Consider the following 14,454-nt stretch of genomic DNA (forward strand, 5'->3'; position numbering starts at 1 on the left):
GTGCTTTCTCTAGAAAAAGAATGTCAACGTTTTTCACGCAAAATCCCCCCGTCCATAGGTAAAAATATCGTTCTGAGCGCAATTTGGACGTGCTCGCGCGTGATTAAAGTGTTCGCGGGGGAATATTTCGCCCGCGCTTCTCAGATACAAAAGGACTTTCACACTGATACAGACGCGTAGTTTCCAATAATTCGAATGTGCGAAATCACTCGGGGCGCGCTCGAGGGTGACGTCTCGCACTCGCGAAGCGCACGTGACTTAAGATCCGAATGGCCTCTTAAGAACCCCCGGGAAATGTTACTTTAATGCTGAAACTCGCTTTCCGCTTGAAGCGGAAAGGATATAGCGTGTATCTCGCGATATCTCGCTCCGAGCGAACTTAACGCGACGACGTTTAAAATGTAACACGGCGCGGCTTAAATGATTGAGCTCCGAGAGGAGCATGAGCACTTAACGGATCCTTGCGTATTCACAAACGAGCCTGTTCCGCTAACGGCGCTACCAGGGCGATGCCTGAAGATTGAATCTTTCGCGGATCTCGTTAAGCGTGATGTACAATGGCTAAGATGTCTCTCACACTTAACGTTTGAAATACGGAGTTTAGATCTACACGGCGATAGCATACGCGCGGGTTTAACGACGCGCGTTTGATTTAATTTTGCACGAGTTAACTATCTCCCTAATTTCGTTTCCGTGGAGATTACAACGCGTTTAAGCATCGGATACTTCAGAGCACTCAAAGAAAATATGTTTCATTAAACATCCGAGATGGGAGACGCACATCGGTTTTTCGTATCGAGATAAAATATGAATTCGTAAGTTTGACAGATGCAGGACTAACTGAAGCGTCGATTTTAATTTCGCGTTCGAGGGAGACACGGATCTCGATTTATTGGCAATACACGCGGTGATTTATTGCAAAGATCGGTGGAGATGGATATCGCGAGAGATAGGACTATTAGCAGAATCATGTTTCACTGAAGAGAAGCAAATTGATGATCCCTACGATCGAGTGGACGTTGTCGTTGTTGCTAAATGTCACGTGAAGATATCGACTTTTAATATCCCTTTCTCTTACTTTTTAGTATGCCCGCGGTGTTATACTCGCAATATCTTTCCTGCGAGAAGCAATGATTTCGAGATTGACATCTATATTGACATCTATGCACCTACGTCTGTACATTCGCATGTAATAAAAGAGGCAATCTGAGAGGGAGTTAACTTCCATCTTTTACGAGCAGTCATTGTAAAACGGGCTCTACGCGAGATTCTATATGTGCAAACGAGATTATCTAGAAAAGGCAAGAATGGCTTTCATACGAGCTTTTCATAGGAGCATATCCTTTCCGATAAATTCAGAGATCGTTCGCCCTTAACTCCTTCTTAATTAGGAATTTAATTAGATAGCTAGTGTCAAAGATTCAACGATTCGGAAGAACGCGAGGAAACGAAGCAATTTAATCTTTCAATTAATTCTCAGGAAATTGCATTCTAACTGGATTCTCACTCTATTAAGAATTCAAGTATCGCGATATTCCAGGTTGAAGATTAAGAATATATAATATGGTCTCCAATGTAATTTTCGTAGGGGAAAGATCACATTACGAAATTCATCCCATACTTCATTTCTATGTCTTGTTATCGATACTCTTACTAGGATAACTGATCTTACTTTTAGTCGTTTTATAAATTTAGAATTTACGCGCTTCTCTGGATTAAAATCTCGCGAAAAAGAGTGATCGTGTGGTAACATATTCTTAATATTCCCCATTCAGTATCTAACTCTCACATTAAATCTCACATTAAAAATCTAAAAGAAAAAATTCCATTCAACGTGAATATTCCACAATATAACTTAACTTCGCTAGCTCTCATCTAAAGCTTCCCCATTTTTCATCTCTCGTAAAATTCGTCTTTGTTCTCAAAAAGTGCAATAGTCGTATATATCGGTCGGAGAAAAATAAAAATTGCTGAAAGCATCGATCATGAAAATTACGGTCGGCGGTTCCGTCCTGTGTAGGACGTCAACGTCGCGCCCGTGTTCGAAATGACAAACGGCGCTGTCAATTTCGGCCGCGCACCCTTTGAACCGGGGAGGAATCCCTCTCGGGAGACAGCGGGATCCTTCCAGATCGATGGACGTTTCGCGAACGTCTAACGGATGACAGAAGGGTTGTGTACGTGCTACAGCCGTGTGTACACGCGACATACATCGTTCATACGCGGCGCGACAAGGGAGAGCACGCACTACACATACACCTCACACACACACATACACACACACCTCATACACGTACCACACATACATGCGCGCGAGTGCAATCACCACACGTCTATGCGCGCGCGGGCGCGGGTGCATAGACGAGCAACACGATCGGGCGATCGAACACGCATGTAATAGAGCCATGCGGTTCGTTCGATCGATGAGCCGAGCCCGGACTTACGGACGATTATATTGAGTCAGACTGTTATGAATTTACGGGAATTAATTAGGAGAGGAAGAATAACTCCCTAAGGGGGATTTTACGGATCTCTCGTAAAAATTAGATTAATTAAAACGAATTGAAAGGAATTAAAGCCGCCGCAAATTTCATCATCTACTCGACACCAATGTAGATTAATTAATGGGACTAGATTAATTAAATTAATTGGAAAATTCTTGACACGCGCTGTGGTTTATCGATATTTGCGATAACAAGATGAAAGTAGAATTAAGAAAAGATAATTTCTTTCCCTGGAATTATATAACCGATTATTGACGCGCGCGTGATAAAACATTTTAAAAACACTAGTTCCAAGGAAATTGAGAAAGGATATCGCCGTAGTACTATATTGATCAGTTATCAATGAATGAGAAATGTATTATTCTCTTTAAGAATGTAAAACTGTTAATGTTTCATGTTCTGATATTTCAAAGATTAGAAATTTGTAATTTGGATTAAATTCGAAATGAATCCCAATCAATTTCATTTAATTCAACTGCTGTGGTGCTCCTGCAGTGGGTTTATGCATTTCGGAAAGATAATCGTTCAAGTTACAACTCGACAATTTATTTAAATCGAATTAGAACCCAAGCGATAATGCGCTGTCGAAATAATTAATTTCGAAGCTCCGCGGAATCGCGAATTAGTAAATGAAGGTTAATTGTAGTTAATGAATCCCGCGTAACTTTTGCTGCGACGAAGAGCGCGATAATCGTTCCGGCGAGATTTTGGAGGCGGAAGTTTATCTTGCATCTTTTAGTCGGTTATTAAATTATAATGGGTAAATGAGAGATATATTGTCCAAAATATATTGAATAGGTACCGATACGCGGAAATATCTTCGATAATTCGTCAAATTTCGTAGTGTACGCGATTGCGAAAACATTTTACGTTGTGCAGATTGAATTTGTCAATTAGAAGCTCGTTGTTGACAACATAATCCATCAAAAAGGTTTAACAAACTGTTTAAAAAAGCTGGATAGAAGAGAGACATTGAACGGCTGTATTTAAAAAAGCTAAATAATGCTTGCCTTTGGTAGAAAATTTCAAAGAATTTATTTTGCTTCGTGTACTTTTCAATAATTATACGTATGCGCGCTATCCAATTTGCTTTTAATTAAAATTCGTCGTTTGCGCGAAGTACCGCGATATATGCGTCAATTTAAATTCGTCATTTAATTTCGTCATAATTCACATTACCTTCCAATTTTATTCGACGCGTCTACGTCGTTGGTTTTTACAATTGTTTTATATCTCGTACTTGACTTGTGTCTCGTAGTCAATGTAAACTGAACTACGTGACAATATATAACATCTGTTCTATATATATATATATATATATATATATATATATATATATATATATATATATATATGACAATAAAATCTGTCGGATAATATCGCAAAATTCTTTCACCTTATCTGATAATATTTCCGCGTGAAGACTTTTCATCTTTTCTCTTTTTCCTTTTTCGACGCACTGATGCAGATTTTAGCATTTTAAACTTGCTCGCAGTGGACCTGCCGTGGCATTTAAATCGCTATGGTAAAACTTTACGGGAATTTTACGAGCGAGCTAACTACATTACCGATTTTAAGCTCTCCACCGACTGCCCGTCGTTTCTCCTAAGCATTAGCAGTGTAATGTGAGTGTCTCATGCCACGACGATGTAACGTTCCGCAATAGCGGGCTAAAATGTTAATCTTATCGGACACGTAATTTTAACTTGCAAATCAGCCATCTACTTGAACTTTCAACAATTCAACGTACTTGCGCTTTTCGCGAGCTAAAACAAGTTGATACACGTGACTCGAGGACGTAAGGACGAGGAGAATCGCGCTTCCATAACACACTCAGCTTTCACTTCGTTAATAAACTACGCGCGAAACTACACGTTAATTGCGGCTAAAGTCTTTTACATTCGTCGCCTGTCCTCGTGTGTAAATTATCCCTGTGAACATCGAGCTGTATCATTTCCCGCTGCGCGCGCTCTCTTCATCCGGACTTAGTAAAATTTCTAACATGGCGAGCAACAATACACCGGCGAATAACAGTCTGATCGACTAATCACTCATTCGCGAGCTCGACTCCGCGTTCGAACAAAGCTCGCGCGCCTAATACACACAGCACATATACACACAGCCAAAGCGTAACACTTCTGCAATCGAATTAACAGTGGCAACAGCCGGGGGATAATTGTGTAATTGACTCGCGTGAGCGAAAGGGAATGTAGCTAGAGCAGCAAATATGTGCCTTTTGACTGCGTGAACTTTGCCTAGGGTTGTGGTCGTCCTTCGAAAAGAGCTCGCTCTGTTAACGCGTGCGGACATGTACGACTGTACATGCGTAAATATATGTATGTGTGTGTGCGTGTGTGTGTGTGTGTGTGTGTGTGTGTGTGCGTAAACGTATCGAATAAAGAAACGGAAGGGGAAAATAAAGGAACGACGGGAAGCAAAGACGTGCGGCGCGTTAGGTAAAGCCACCACTGATCGCTATACGCGTAATCAGCATAATTTCGACGAGTTGCAATTTCCGATACGACCTGAAGCCTGGAGCTGTTCTCGCGTTGAACCGACGTGTTTCATTCCAATTATTCCATCAGAGGTAAAGATCGGAGAACGCTGTGCGTTCGGTGTGTTACGAAGAAGCGAGTTAACTCCGATAGTTTTGAGTGAGCTAAGTTTGACCTGCGGACTTTTATATTGCCTACTCAGCTATGTGTGTCATTTAGTTTCACGGATTGACTCACTTTCGCGTAACAAGCACCACCCGGAGACTTGTAATCGCCGAGATTGTGCCGGTTTCAATTTCCGCACTGGACGTGCAGTCAGGGATGATCGCGTCGAAAAGATGCAGTCGACGATGACTGCCACTCTGTGCCGCGCTCACAGTGTATAGAGATCAGTGAGATTGTGTTGTTGAAGTATTCATTATCTCCTCGTTTTACTTTAGATATGTTAATAACACATCCCAGCGAAGGAGTCTCTCTTTTTTCCGTGACGACAATCGGACCCGTTTCAAATCGTTTACTTGTCTATCACTTCTCTCTGATCGCGTACGCATACGTTCACGCGTGTGCGAACGCGTACGCGTCGCATCGCATGACGATCTTTTATTTCAAGACATTTTTCCTCTCGTTATATTGACAGTAACGATAGTCCGTTTTCGGTATACATATGTACGGGATGCTCCAAAACGACCGCGCGCTATCCTTTTCTGTCTGTGGATTTTTAAGTGGCTGGAATATTCGATATTTACGACTTTTTTTTCTGCGAGATATAATCTCTCGATAGTTAAACACAGCGCAAATTGATTTCAATTCAGAATTTAAAGCTTAAGGATCGAGTTGAACGACACGGTATATACAGTGCATATGTATCCCTATCAGTATAATTACACTGTTATTGGCTGACTTGAATCACGTTGTTACGGGACTATTGAGTGATATTCTTTAACGATTTCTGCCGATGCAACTACGTGTACACATTCACGATTCCAACGTATTTGATGAAATTATAGTATAAGAAATTCTGAAGCGTACTTCCTCATCCAACGCTAAGTTACGTTCCCCTTATGCGGATCACGGTATCTATTGACAAAAGGAAGCGCGTCTAGTCGCGGGTATCCTGTATATCCGTATCTTGGAGCTGGAACAATAACGTCGAAGAGAGGTCGAGCCGTTACATAGCCGAGTATGTAACAACTGTCTTTCTATTCTATTCTACAGTCACGTAAGAATATCGGTTGTTCCATCTTCAAAGTATCGAATATGTGTACGACTTTCTCTTTCTTTCTTTCTCTCTCTCTCTTTCTCTCTCCTTCTCTCTTCCACCTTAGATTTCCGTTCTCGTTTCTGTTTTTCCGTTTCCGTTTCGTTAAGTCGTTCTCGGCGCCCCGGAGCAACCGGTAACGCGCCTTTGTAATACGTGCCTTTGTGTGTGTCGACAGCTCTGGAATCGACAATAATCCAACGGTCTTTTACCACTTAATGCCCGGTTCCACGGCGCAGACCAACAAGTTTCATACGTTTTACCTTCAGCAACGCGCTGAGCAGTCGGTGACTTGGGCCGACATTAAGGTTAACCATCCGTTGGACTACGAGAGCATAAAGGAATATAATCTCACCATACGAGTGGAGGTACGACTCGTCCTCCGCGAATGAGGAAATGTTGGCATAATTAAATTGTTTTATGAAAGGGAACGCCGTGATGTCACGTTCTGGTGTTGCTGGGTGATCTTTGTTTTTCAGTGGTTACATCACACAATGGTAAAACTTTACCAAATTATCGTGATATTATTTTGCTATATCGAATTTCGGCTTCTATTTGTATTACGCGCGTATTTTAGCGTTAAATATAAATTCAAGAAGTGAAGTTTAAAGAGAACACACAATGTTAAATAAAATATCATATGTAAGTGTTGTGTAACAAAGCACGCAGCACCAAGAAGTCGACATCACGCAATGCTCGAGCTTTCGTAACCGCGTGATCAAATTTGTTTCTTTAGAATAATGGAGCTCAACAGTTGGCCTCTGAAGCGACCGTGTATATTATGCTGGAGGATGTTAACGACGAGATACCACTGTTCACTGAACGAGAACAGGAGACCGTGCTCGAGGGTGAACCTGTGGGTAGCAAAGTCACCCAGGTGAACGCTATCGACAAGGACGGAACATTCCCTAATAATCAGGTAAATCGATGTCGCGTGTTATTGTAATAAAACGAATTTACGTGTCTCGGGGGACGCATGGCGATAGCGGTGAAATAATTGCCGATATCGACCGGTTAATTATGGGCTAATGTGATGCTATGCTAGGAGCAAAGTGCTCCCCAGACACGGTAACCTACCCAGACACTACAGTTCGTATTTCATTTCTTATTTGAAACCTAAATCTGAAGATAATCCTCTAATACGGCTCGATTTTGACTTGTACGAAGTGGATTACACGTTTTCGCCGCTATATATGAAAAAAAAAACACCATATATTTTTATTTTAAGTATCTCGAAACAATGCTTATTTGTTCCGGTTGTCTTCCGTTCGCGACGTTTTTGTCATTTTCTTTCCACGAAAAACACAAATTAAAAAAGAATCTTCCTTTGTTAAAAGAATTAATTGCTGGATTTTTGTAACTATAGAAACTTGCCTCCCATATTCATATTTCGTACTGATTTAAAACAGCTTGAAAATAAACTTTCCAAATATAAACATATCAGATATTAAAGTCATATTAGATTGCACGTAAAGATATCAGATTTTAAAGTAAAAAAGACAATTGCAATATATATTTCTCTCATGGTCTTTCTTTGTCACATATATTAAATGTAAAATGTAAAATGACAATTATCATTTTATATCTTGTTACAAACAAATATAATTAAATAAGTTAATAAAATAGCAAAAGCGAATTATATATGAAAGTAATCTGTATATCCAGAGTTATATAATAATAATCGAATAACATTTTTTTCATATATAATTCGGATATTATAAATCAGAACATCTAGTTTTCATAGCAATTTCTTTTAACAGTGCGATTTACAGCTACATAATAACTACTATTACTAATAATTTGCTGATACACTCTGCGAGTGTTGAGATTGTACGCTCACCAGTTCGCGTTGAAAGGTCTTACTGATGTCCAACTAAATCCGTCGACGAAACTCCCCGGCCACATCCGAACTGCATCCATCTGCGTCCCTCTGCATTCAGAACTCCGTATGATCCAAGCTCTGTGCATCGTCGATTGCACTTTACTCGCGATGCGATTAATATTCTAGTTTTAACGGCGTTCAACGGATATCTTGACGAGATAGCGATGGAAAGCACCGTAAATTCCGGTATTTTAATAATGCACTCGTGAATCGCGTGAGAGAACCGTGAGATGAAAATCGCAATGTTTTCCGCGTACTCCAGAACGAAAAAGAAAATGCTCCGTTTCGCGGAGCGATTTTAATATTTGAGAAACGAGACTCGCGAATACTAATTTGAGAAACGAAGCGCGAAATGAATATATCAAATTTAACGGTAACTTCGTTGGATCTTTTCAATACGTCTTGCACTGTCATTTCAATGAACTCGCAGCGCGAGAAGGACTTATGTATAAGCAAAGATATCGAGCGAGGGGCATGATCATCTCACGCACGAAGGCTCCGCTTTTTTCCTTCAGCGAAGATCACTTTGCGATGTACATGCAAAGTCTGTTCCGCAGTAGCTGCGGAGATAGATTCGTGGTATTTTTTTGCGAAGGCCGCTCATAAATTCCCCCACAAAGTTTGCTGTTCAAATGTTCGGCGTACTCGATTCAACGGTCCGTATTCCTCGAAAGAACGTGATCGCGACGCGAATGTAAGTACAGAAAAAGTAAAAAAAAAAAAATATACCGCGGTTACCAAATCTATCAGCGATACGCGAGCAAAATATAATCGACCACCGTGTACACCGTATATGTAATCGACTACCGTGAATATACCGTGAATATTTATACGTCACTTTAGTGAACGTATTGGTTGACACGAATATTCGTGCAAAAACCAAAAATAAAAAATTGTGGCGTTCGCAAAATCTATTAACCCGTAAGCGAACAAAATAATCGCGAATACCGCGACGTTCCTATCTTTAGTAAACGTAAACGCAGTTTATTTTTCGATTTTTTTTTTATGAAGAATTATCGTGTCTATTAGCCAACGTACCGTATTACAAGTGACGTTTTGTGCATAAAATTGGAAAGTATAAAACGCGGCAATCGAGAAATAAATATGTCTGTTAGTAAAAACTGAATCGTTACATCCGCGAAATAGTCACGTTGAAATTAACGAAACTTGTATTTCTCATTTTACAAAATATAATCAGGTAAAATATAATCATGTAAATCTGCGTATAAAAATCTAGAAAAATAATGACCGCGGAGAACGCAACGCGAATTACGCGAGAGGAAACGCAATTTTAACACATGACTCGCACTTTGCGAAGTCTAAATATCGAATCTTATTTGACGTCATTTCAATATTTATATCAAAAAGTAGTATCATCGAGCGTGACAGTGATATAAGTCAATATTTATGAATTATATATATTTGCAAGGTCATGATGTTTTACGAGAAATAATAAAGCAGCAAAAAACACAAAATGTTTTTTTAGAAAAAATTTGTTGTTAATAATAAAGAATACGCAAAAGTGATTATATGAGGTAGACATAACAAACATTGTTTTCGCCTTATATAGCGTGTAATAATAGTAAATTGTTTTTTATCATGTAGTAATTATATATAAATTTAATTTAGTAATCATTGATTCGATTTTCAAAGCAAAAAGAGCACGACTTATACTACTGCATCTTACTCAATGATTCTTATTCATATACACGTATATGCAAAATTTAACATGCAAAAATCTACAGACTACGTAAATCGCACTGTTTACAATTAAAAAAATTTTTAACTATTAAAAAAATCCATCACCTCTAATTTTTCGCCCAATTCTTGCTTACCAATCACCATTTGCGTATCAGAGTCGGCCACTTTCTGCTATATCTAGATCTGAAACAGAAAAATATTTTCTAATTAGACTCTGAGATTTGGCTTAACGAACAAATATGTAGATATGAAGAAGTTTTGCAATTGTGTTTTTATTATTTCTAAAAGCTCTATCTCAATTTTTGAAGCACACAAATCTTATTCGTTAAATAGAATAGAACAGAAAATAGGAGATACATTGAGAAGTATAAAAAGTCAATAAATGTACCTTTGAGCCAGTTGTGCTCAACCCGAGTCGGATCCTCCGGTGCCGCATTAGCGCCCACTAGAACTACAACTCTGCTGTGCTACCTCCGATTGAATGTGATTGAACAAGTTCGTGTCTGAAACAAAAGAAAATAATTTTCTTAATTAGTCCACAGTGGTGGAGAGATTGTTTGAAATTAATACGTAGACTTGATGAGAATAATAGAGATAGAATAACACGGAATAATTTATTTTTACATTTAAATGAATAACCAACATGATAAAAACCATTAGAATTTCGTGAGGTTACCGTTTGATTGCTTTTGATGCTCTCGACAAAATGATTGCGTTGCGAAATATCGTATTGGTGCTCCGAACGATTTGATATAATTGAAAATAACAAGCGATACGGCACACGTGATACGCTTTTATGTCTAGGTTTACGACTGTGTTGAGTTGAAGGTCGCGCGGTCTTTGTCGCACCAAACTTGAAACGTATTCAGTCTCGTAACGGCTTGCAGTCAAAATAATTCTATACATAGAAGTCAATGACTTACTGAATTATTTAAGTGTTTCACGTATATGTATACCACATTTTAAAACATATCTGGATCACAAATATTTGATTATTTGATATATATTCGTATATATAGTAGAATCACTGCGCGCGTTCTTGTATAACACACGCAACTGCTATCAAATAAATAGAAAGATATTTTACACAGTTACGTCACGTACTCCTGCTTATTAAATAAAACGATAACTAATAAGAAGCGCGGAGGAAATTAGCTCGCTTATAATGAAAAATCAACGAAAACGTGCATTGCATTCGAGATATAGAGCGGTCTTGCCGATCCTTTACCGCAGAGATCCGATTTCGAGTGGATCAATTGCAGGAGAATTGCATCGGAGCCGCACAAAAGAACTAAAGAACAAACTCGTATTGCGCTATAGCAGAACACTTGAGCGAGACTTAAGAGAGCTCAGTCGTCAAAGTCCTGATTGAGGTTGGGGGCAGGGGGCAGTCGGGAATTGGGGAATAAGGGCGAGATACAGGATGTACGCTTCGGATGTACACTGTACAGCTATAAGTTAGACCGTCGCGCGTCGAAACTTTAATGATTTCACATAGCAAGCGGAACTGTATTCCGCCCGTTGGGAACGCTGTAAACTCCGTAATAGTGTAACGCAATTCCGATGATCGCGTTTGAGTGGCGTTGAATTTATCACGTATGATCGCATTAACGGATACGCGCTAGCTCGCACGAATGTGTACTCGTGCCGGGTGTTTAATCGCGTGATTATCATTCGTTTTGCGCTGAAACCGGGTTGCTATGCTACGGTACGCGTTTTGTAATACCGATGCGACTGCGATTATAACGAACACGAACGCGCTGAATATTAAGATATTAGCTCGCTGCTTCCGGGGCAAACGAACCGGAGCTATCGCGGATGGTGATTCGAGCTTGATCTAAAATTAGATCAATTTGTTCTCTCAATTTGAAAGTGTAATGGCCAATGCGGCTTACTTTGCAATTTCCAAGTTTTGATGAAACGGTCAACTTTTCGACTTCCTTTCTTTTTTTTAGAGCGGATGCCTTCACCAGCATTTTGCATTTTCATTCCCTTGCGCTTGTGCTGCACCTTCTCCATCTGTAGATTACGCGGTTGGTTCTTGCGAAATGCTATCAGTCATCAGTCCCTGTAAATAATAAGAATGATTAAGTGCTTTTTGTATAAAGTCAATGTACTAATGCTTGGATACTATTTAATCTTAAACATTACTATTATTTACTTACATTACTAGTCTTTACTTATTGATAATAAATTGAAAAAGATCTGTTAGGCTGTAATTGTCCATAAGATTAGTTGAAGAGTATCATCCCTGAAATGCATCATTTAGTGTAATCAATCAACTATTAATTCTTGACTTTACAATAAAAGTATTTAATATCTGGACATTCTTAACTGAGGATGTTCTTATTGTTTCTTATTGTTTCGATTTTTAAATATGAATATTCAAAGGTGTTTAAATATCCATATTTAAAGATTTAAACAATAAGAGTTAAAAATATGTCCAGGCATTAGACGCTTTTATTGTAAAGTCAAGAATTAATAGTCGACTAATTACACAAAGTTACATATTTCAAGGATGACACTCTTTAAATCTCATGGATGTGTATAGGCCCTTTTAATTTATATATAAATTATTTAGTTCATTAAACATCTTCAAGAAACTAACATTAAAATATATAAAATTTCTTTTATATCATATTTATAAATTATATCTTATTTCTCTATTTAAATTGTACATAAAAGTTTATTTCTGGAAAAATATGTATTTTATGAAACAATTAAATATAAAAGTCTTGCCTTACTTTGAGAGGAGTTGAAAAATGGAAAGCTATTGAGTAAAAAAACGTCAGTATGCACTTTGATGCTACAAGGTAAATTCATCTTCTCTTCGTTAAACAAAAATGAGACCGTTCTTAAGCGAACAGCTTCGCGAAAATGCTGCATGATGCAGCTGTTTGAAAAAACGGGGAGAACTCGACTCAGCACGCGGAAGCGAAGGGGTTTTGAAATATCGCGGAATTTCCACTGGAAATTTGCCGATTAGGTAACGCGAAATGCACGTGCGACTGTAAATCTCGTCGATTACAGAGGCAGAGTATGCGTAGTCCTTCGCGTGCGCAAAAGATTTGTCAAATATGCATATCCCATTTGCAAGTGCGAGCGCGATGCACGACCGTAGAATGTGTTGCGAGACGGAAATGCGCGCAACACTGAGACACAAAAGGGACACGAGGCGAGTGGACGACCGATCCGACATGCAGTCGAGCGTTCGCGTTGTAATCCCGTTCCTGCAAACTCGATATTGTCTTCTTTTTAGTCCATCCCTACGTGCTCGTCGTATTGGCGATTGTGGTACGAATTTGTCCGAAAAAGGGAAATTTTGTACGAACGAAAAGAAAGTTATAAAAAATATCACAATTAATAACACAGTTAACAAAATGCAATCGTAGAGTGGAATAACATCGCGTAACGCAAATACTTCGATACGGTAGCTTGTACATAACCTAACTTCCTTCTTTGAACAAAATTCGTATAATTTTAAAATTATTATATTATAATTTGGCTTAAATCACAAAAGTAAACACAAGCACCATACATGCATTAATTACAGAAATATACGTAGAACAATATGAAATATACATGTTTATGAGATATATTTAGCACAACATACATAAACACACACGTACAGATGAGGATACACGTAAAGATACAGGTGAGGATTCTATATGATGCACTTTAATTATTGTTGTATAAACAACATAATGAAAATATGTGTTGCTCCCGATTTAATCAAGTTTTTCCATTACGCTACGTACCACAATTAAAGGGTTACAAAGGCATGTAGGTCAGTTCGAACGACAGGCAGTGCGTCACACCACGTTGTATCTTTAACGTACGGGCTTGTAATAACGTTATCGTACCATTATATGCCATTTCACCATGATGACATTGGAAGATACCAGAAGTTGTGCTCGGAGCTTGACGCCATAGTGTGTTTCCCGGTACGTTATAATTCAAATTGCTTGAGATACGGTACCTCTTTGAAGCACCGTCGGACGGCGCCACCAACCCGTCTCAGCATCCTTACGCGACGTATCGAACCATTTCAAACAATTTTGACGTCGTGATATAAGGATTATTTTCCGAATATATTTTTGAAGTTAGAAATAGAGAGAAAGAATATATATAGCAGTTAGTCATAATTTCGATGTAAGAATAAAATGAGCGGTGCGTGTATTAATCAAAACCTATTATTCCACACAGCACAGAAGTTCCAAAAAGCTTTCAGAAAGATTTCAGGAAGATTTCAAAAAGGTTCAATGTTTCTGAAACCTTTCTGATAGCTTTTTGAAATTTCTGTGCCGTGTGGGATGGACTTCTTCGGAATCAATTCCGATCGGAAACATTCAGTTATTTCCTAGATTTCTATTGTCTAGAGATGCCCGATTCTGAATCGATTCGATTCTTTCCCCAAAAATAGGTTTATTCATGTTGTTTGCACTCTTCGCACTTTTCGTATTTAAAACTAGACAGAAGTATATTGGAATGTTTGAAGAAGCAAAAACGAGACAACCAACTCGATTGTTTCTTCCAAGCATCTGATTAGGCGTCCATCTCTTTTTAAAAGCGAAAAGTATGAAACATGCATGCAGCACGAACAACCCTTTTTCC

The 14,454-nt window shown here is 38.8% G+C and overlaps 2 protein-coding genes and 1 long non-coding RNA gene across 4 annotated transcripts in view; 2 read left to right on the plus strand and 1 right to left on the minus strand.

The window, feature by feature from the left end:
* Positions 1-6,604, plus strand: part of LOC116845480 (neural-cadherin-like) — a 78,479-nt gene extending 71,875 nt beyond the window's left edge. The window contains exon 11 of the mRNA XM_032818217.1: positions 6,436-6,604. Within this exon, the coding sequence (XP_032674108.1) occupies positions 6,436-6,453 (18 nt within the window). The 3' untranslated portion in view covers positions 6,454-6,604. The remainder of the gene's footprint in view (positions 1-6,435) is intronic.
* LOC116845509 (neural-cadherin-like) lies at positions 6,476-8,209 on the plus strand. Its single transcript, XM_032818280.1, has 4 exons — positions 6,476-6,625; positions 6,737-6,754; positions 6,994-7,176; positions 8,198-8,209. Exons 1-4 carry the CDS (start codon positions 6,476-6,478, stop codon positions 8,207-8,209), a joined length of 363 nt encoding a protein of 120 aa, XP_032674171.1.
* A 1,459-nt stretch (positions 8,210-9,668) lies between these two features.
* LOC116845490 overlaps positions 9,669-14,454 on the minus strand; it is an 11,206-nt gene continuing 6,420 nt past the window's right edge. Inside the window, exons 1-4 of one of the 2 annotated variants that reach the window (XR_004378253.1) lie at positions 13,599-13,875; positions 11,736-11,908; positions 10,229-10,343; positions 9,669-10,023 (exon numbers count right to left, since the gene is read on the minus strand). This is a non-coding gene — a long non-coding RNA (uncharacterized LOC116845490). Of the gene's footprint in view, positions 10,024-10,228; positions 10,344-11,735; positions 11,909-13,598; positions 13,876-14,454 lie in introns of those variants that run through there. The other variant, XR_004378252.1, reaches the window with a different exon arrangement.

The sequence above is a fragment of the Odontomachus brunneus genome, unplaced genomic scaffold (assembly GCF_010583005.1).
Source record: "Odontomachus brunneus isolate Ranch 3 - 2012 unplaced genomic scaffold, Obru_v1 Obru_scaffold_052, whole genome shotgun sequence".
Taxonomy (NCBI): Eukaryota; Metazoa; Arthropoda; class Insecta; order Hymenoptera; family Formicidae; genus Odontomachus; species Odontomachus brunneus.

Coding starts and splice junctions, on each gene's coding strand:
- LOC116845509 (XM_032818280.1), top strand. CDS start 6,476: ATGCCCGGTTCCACGGCGCAGACCAACAAGTTTCATACGTTTTACCTT.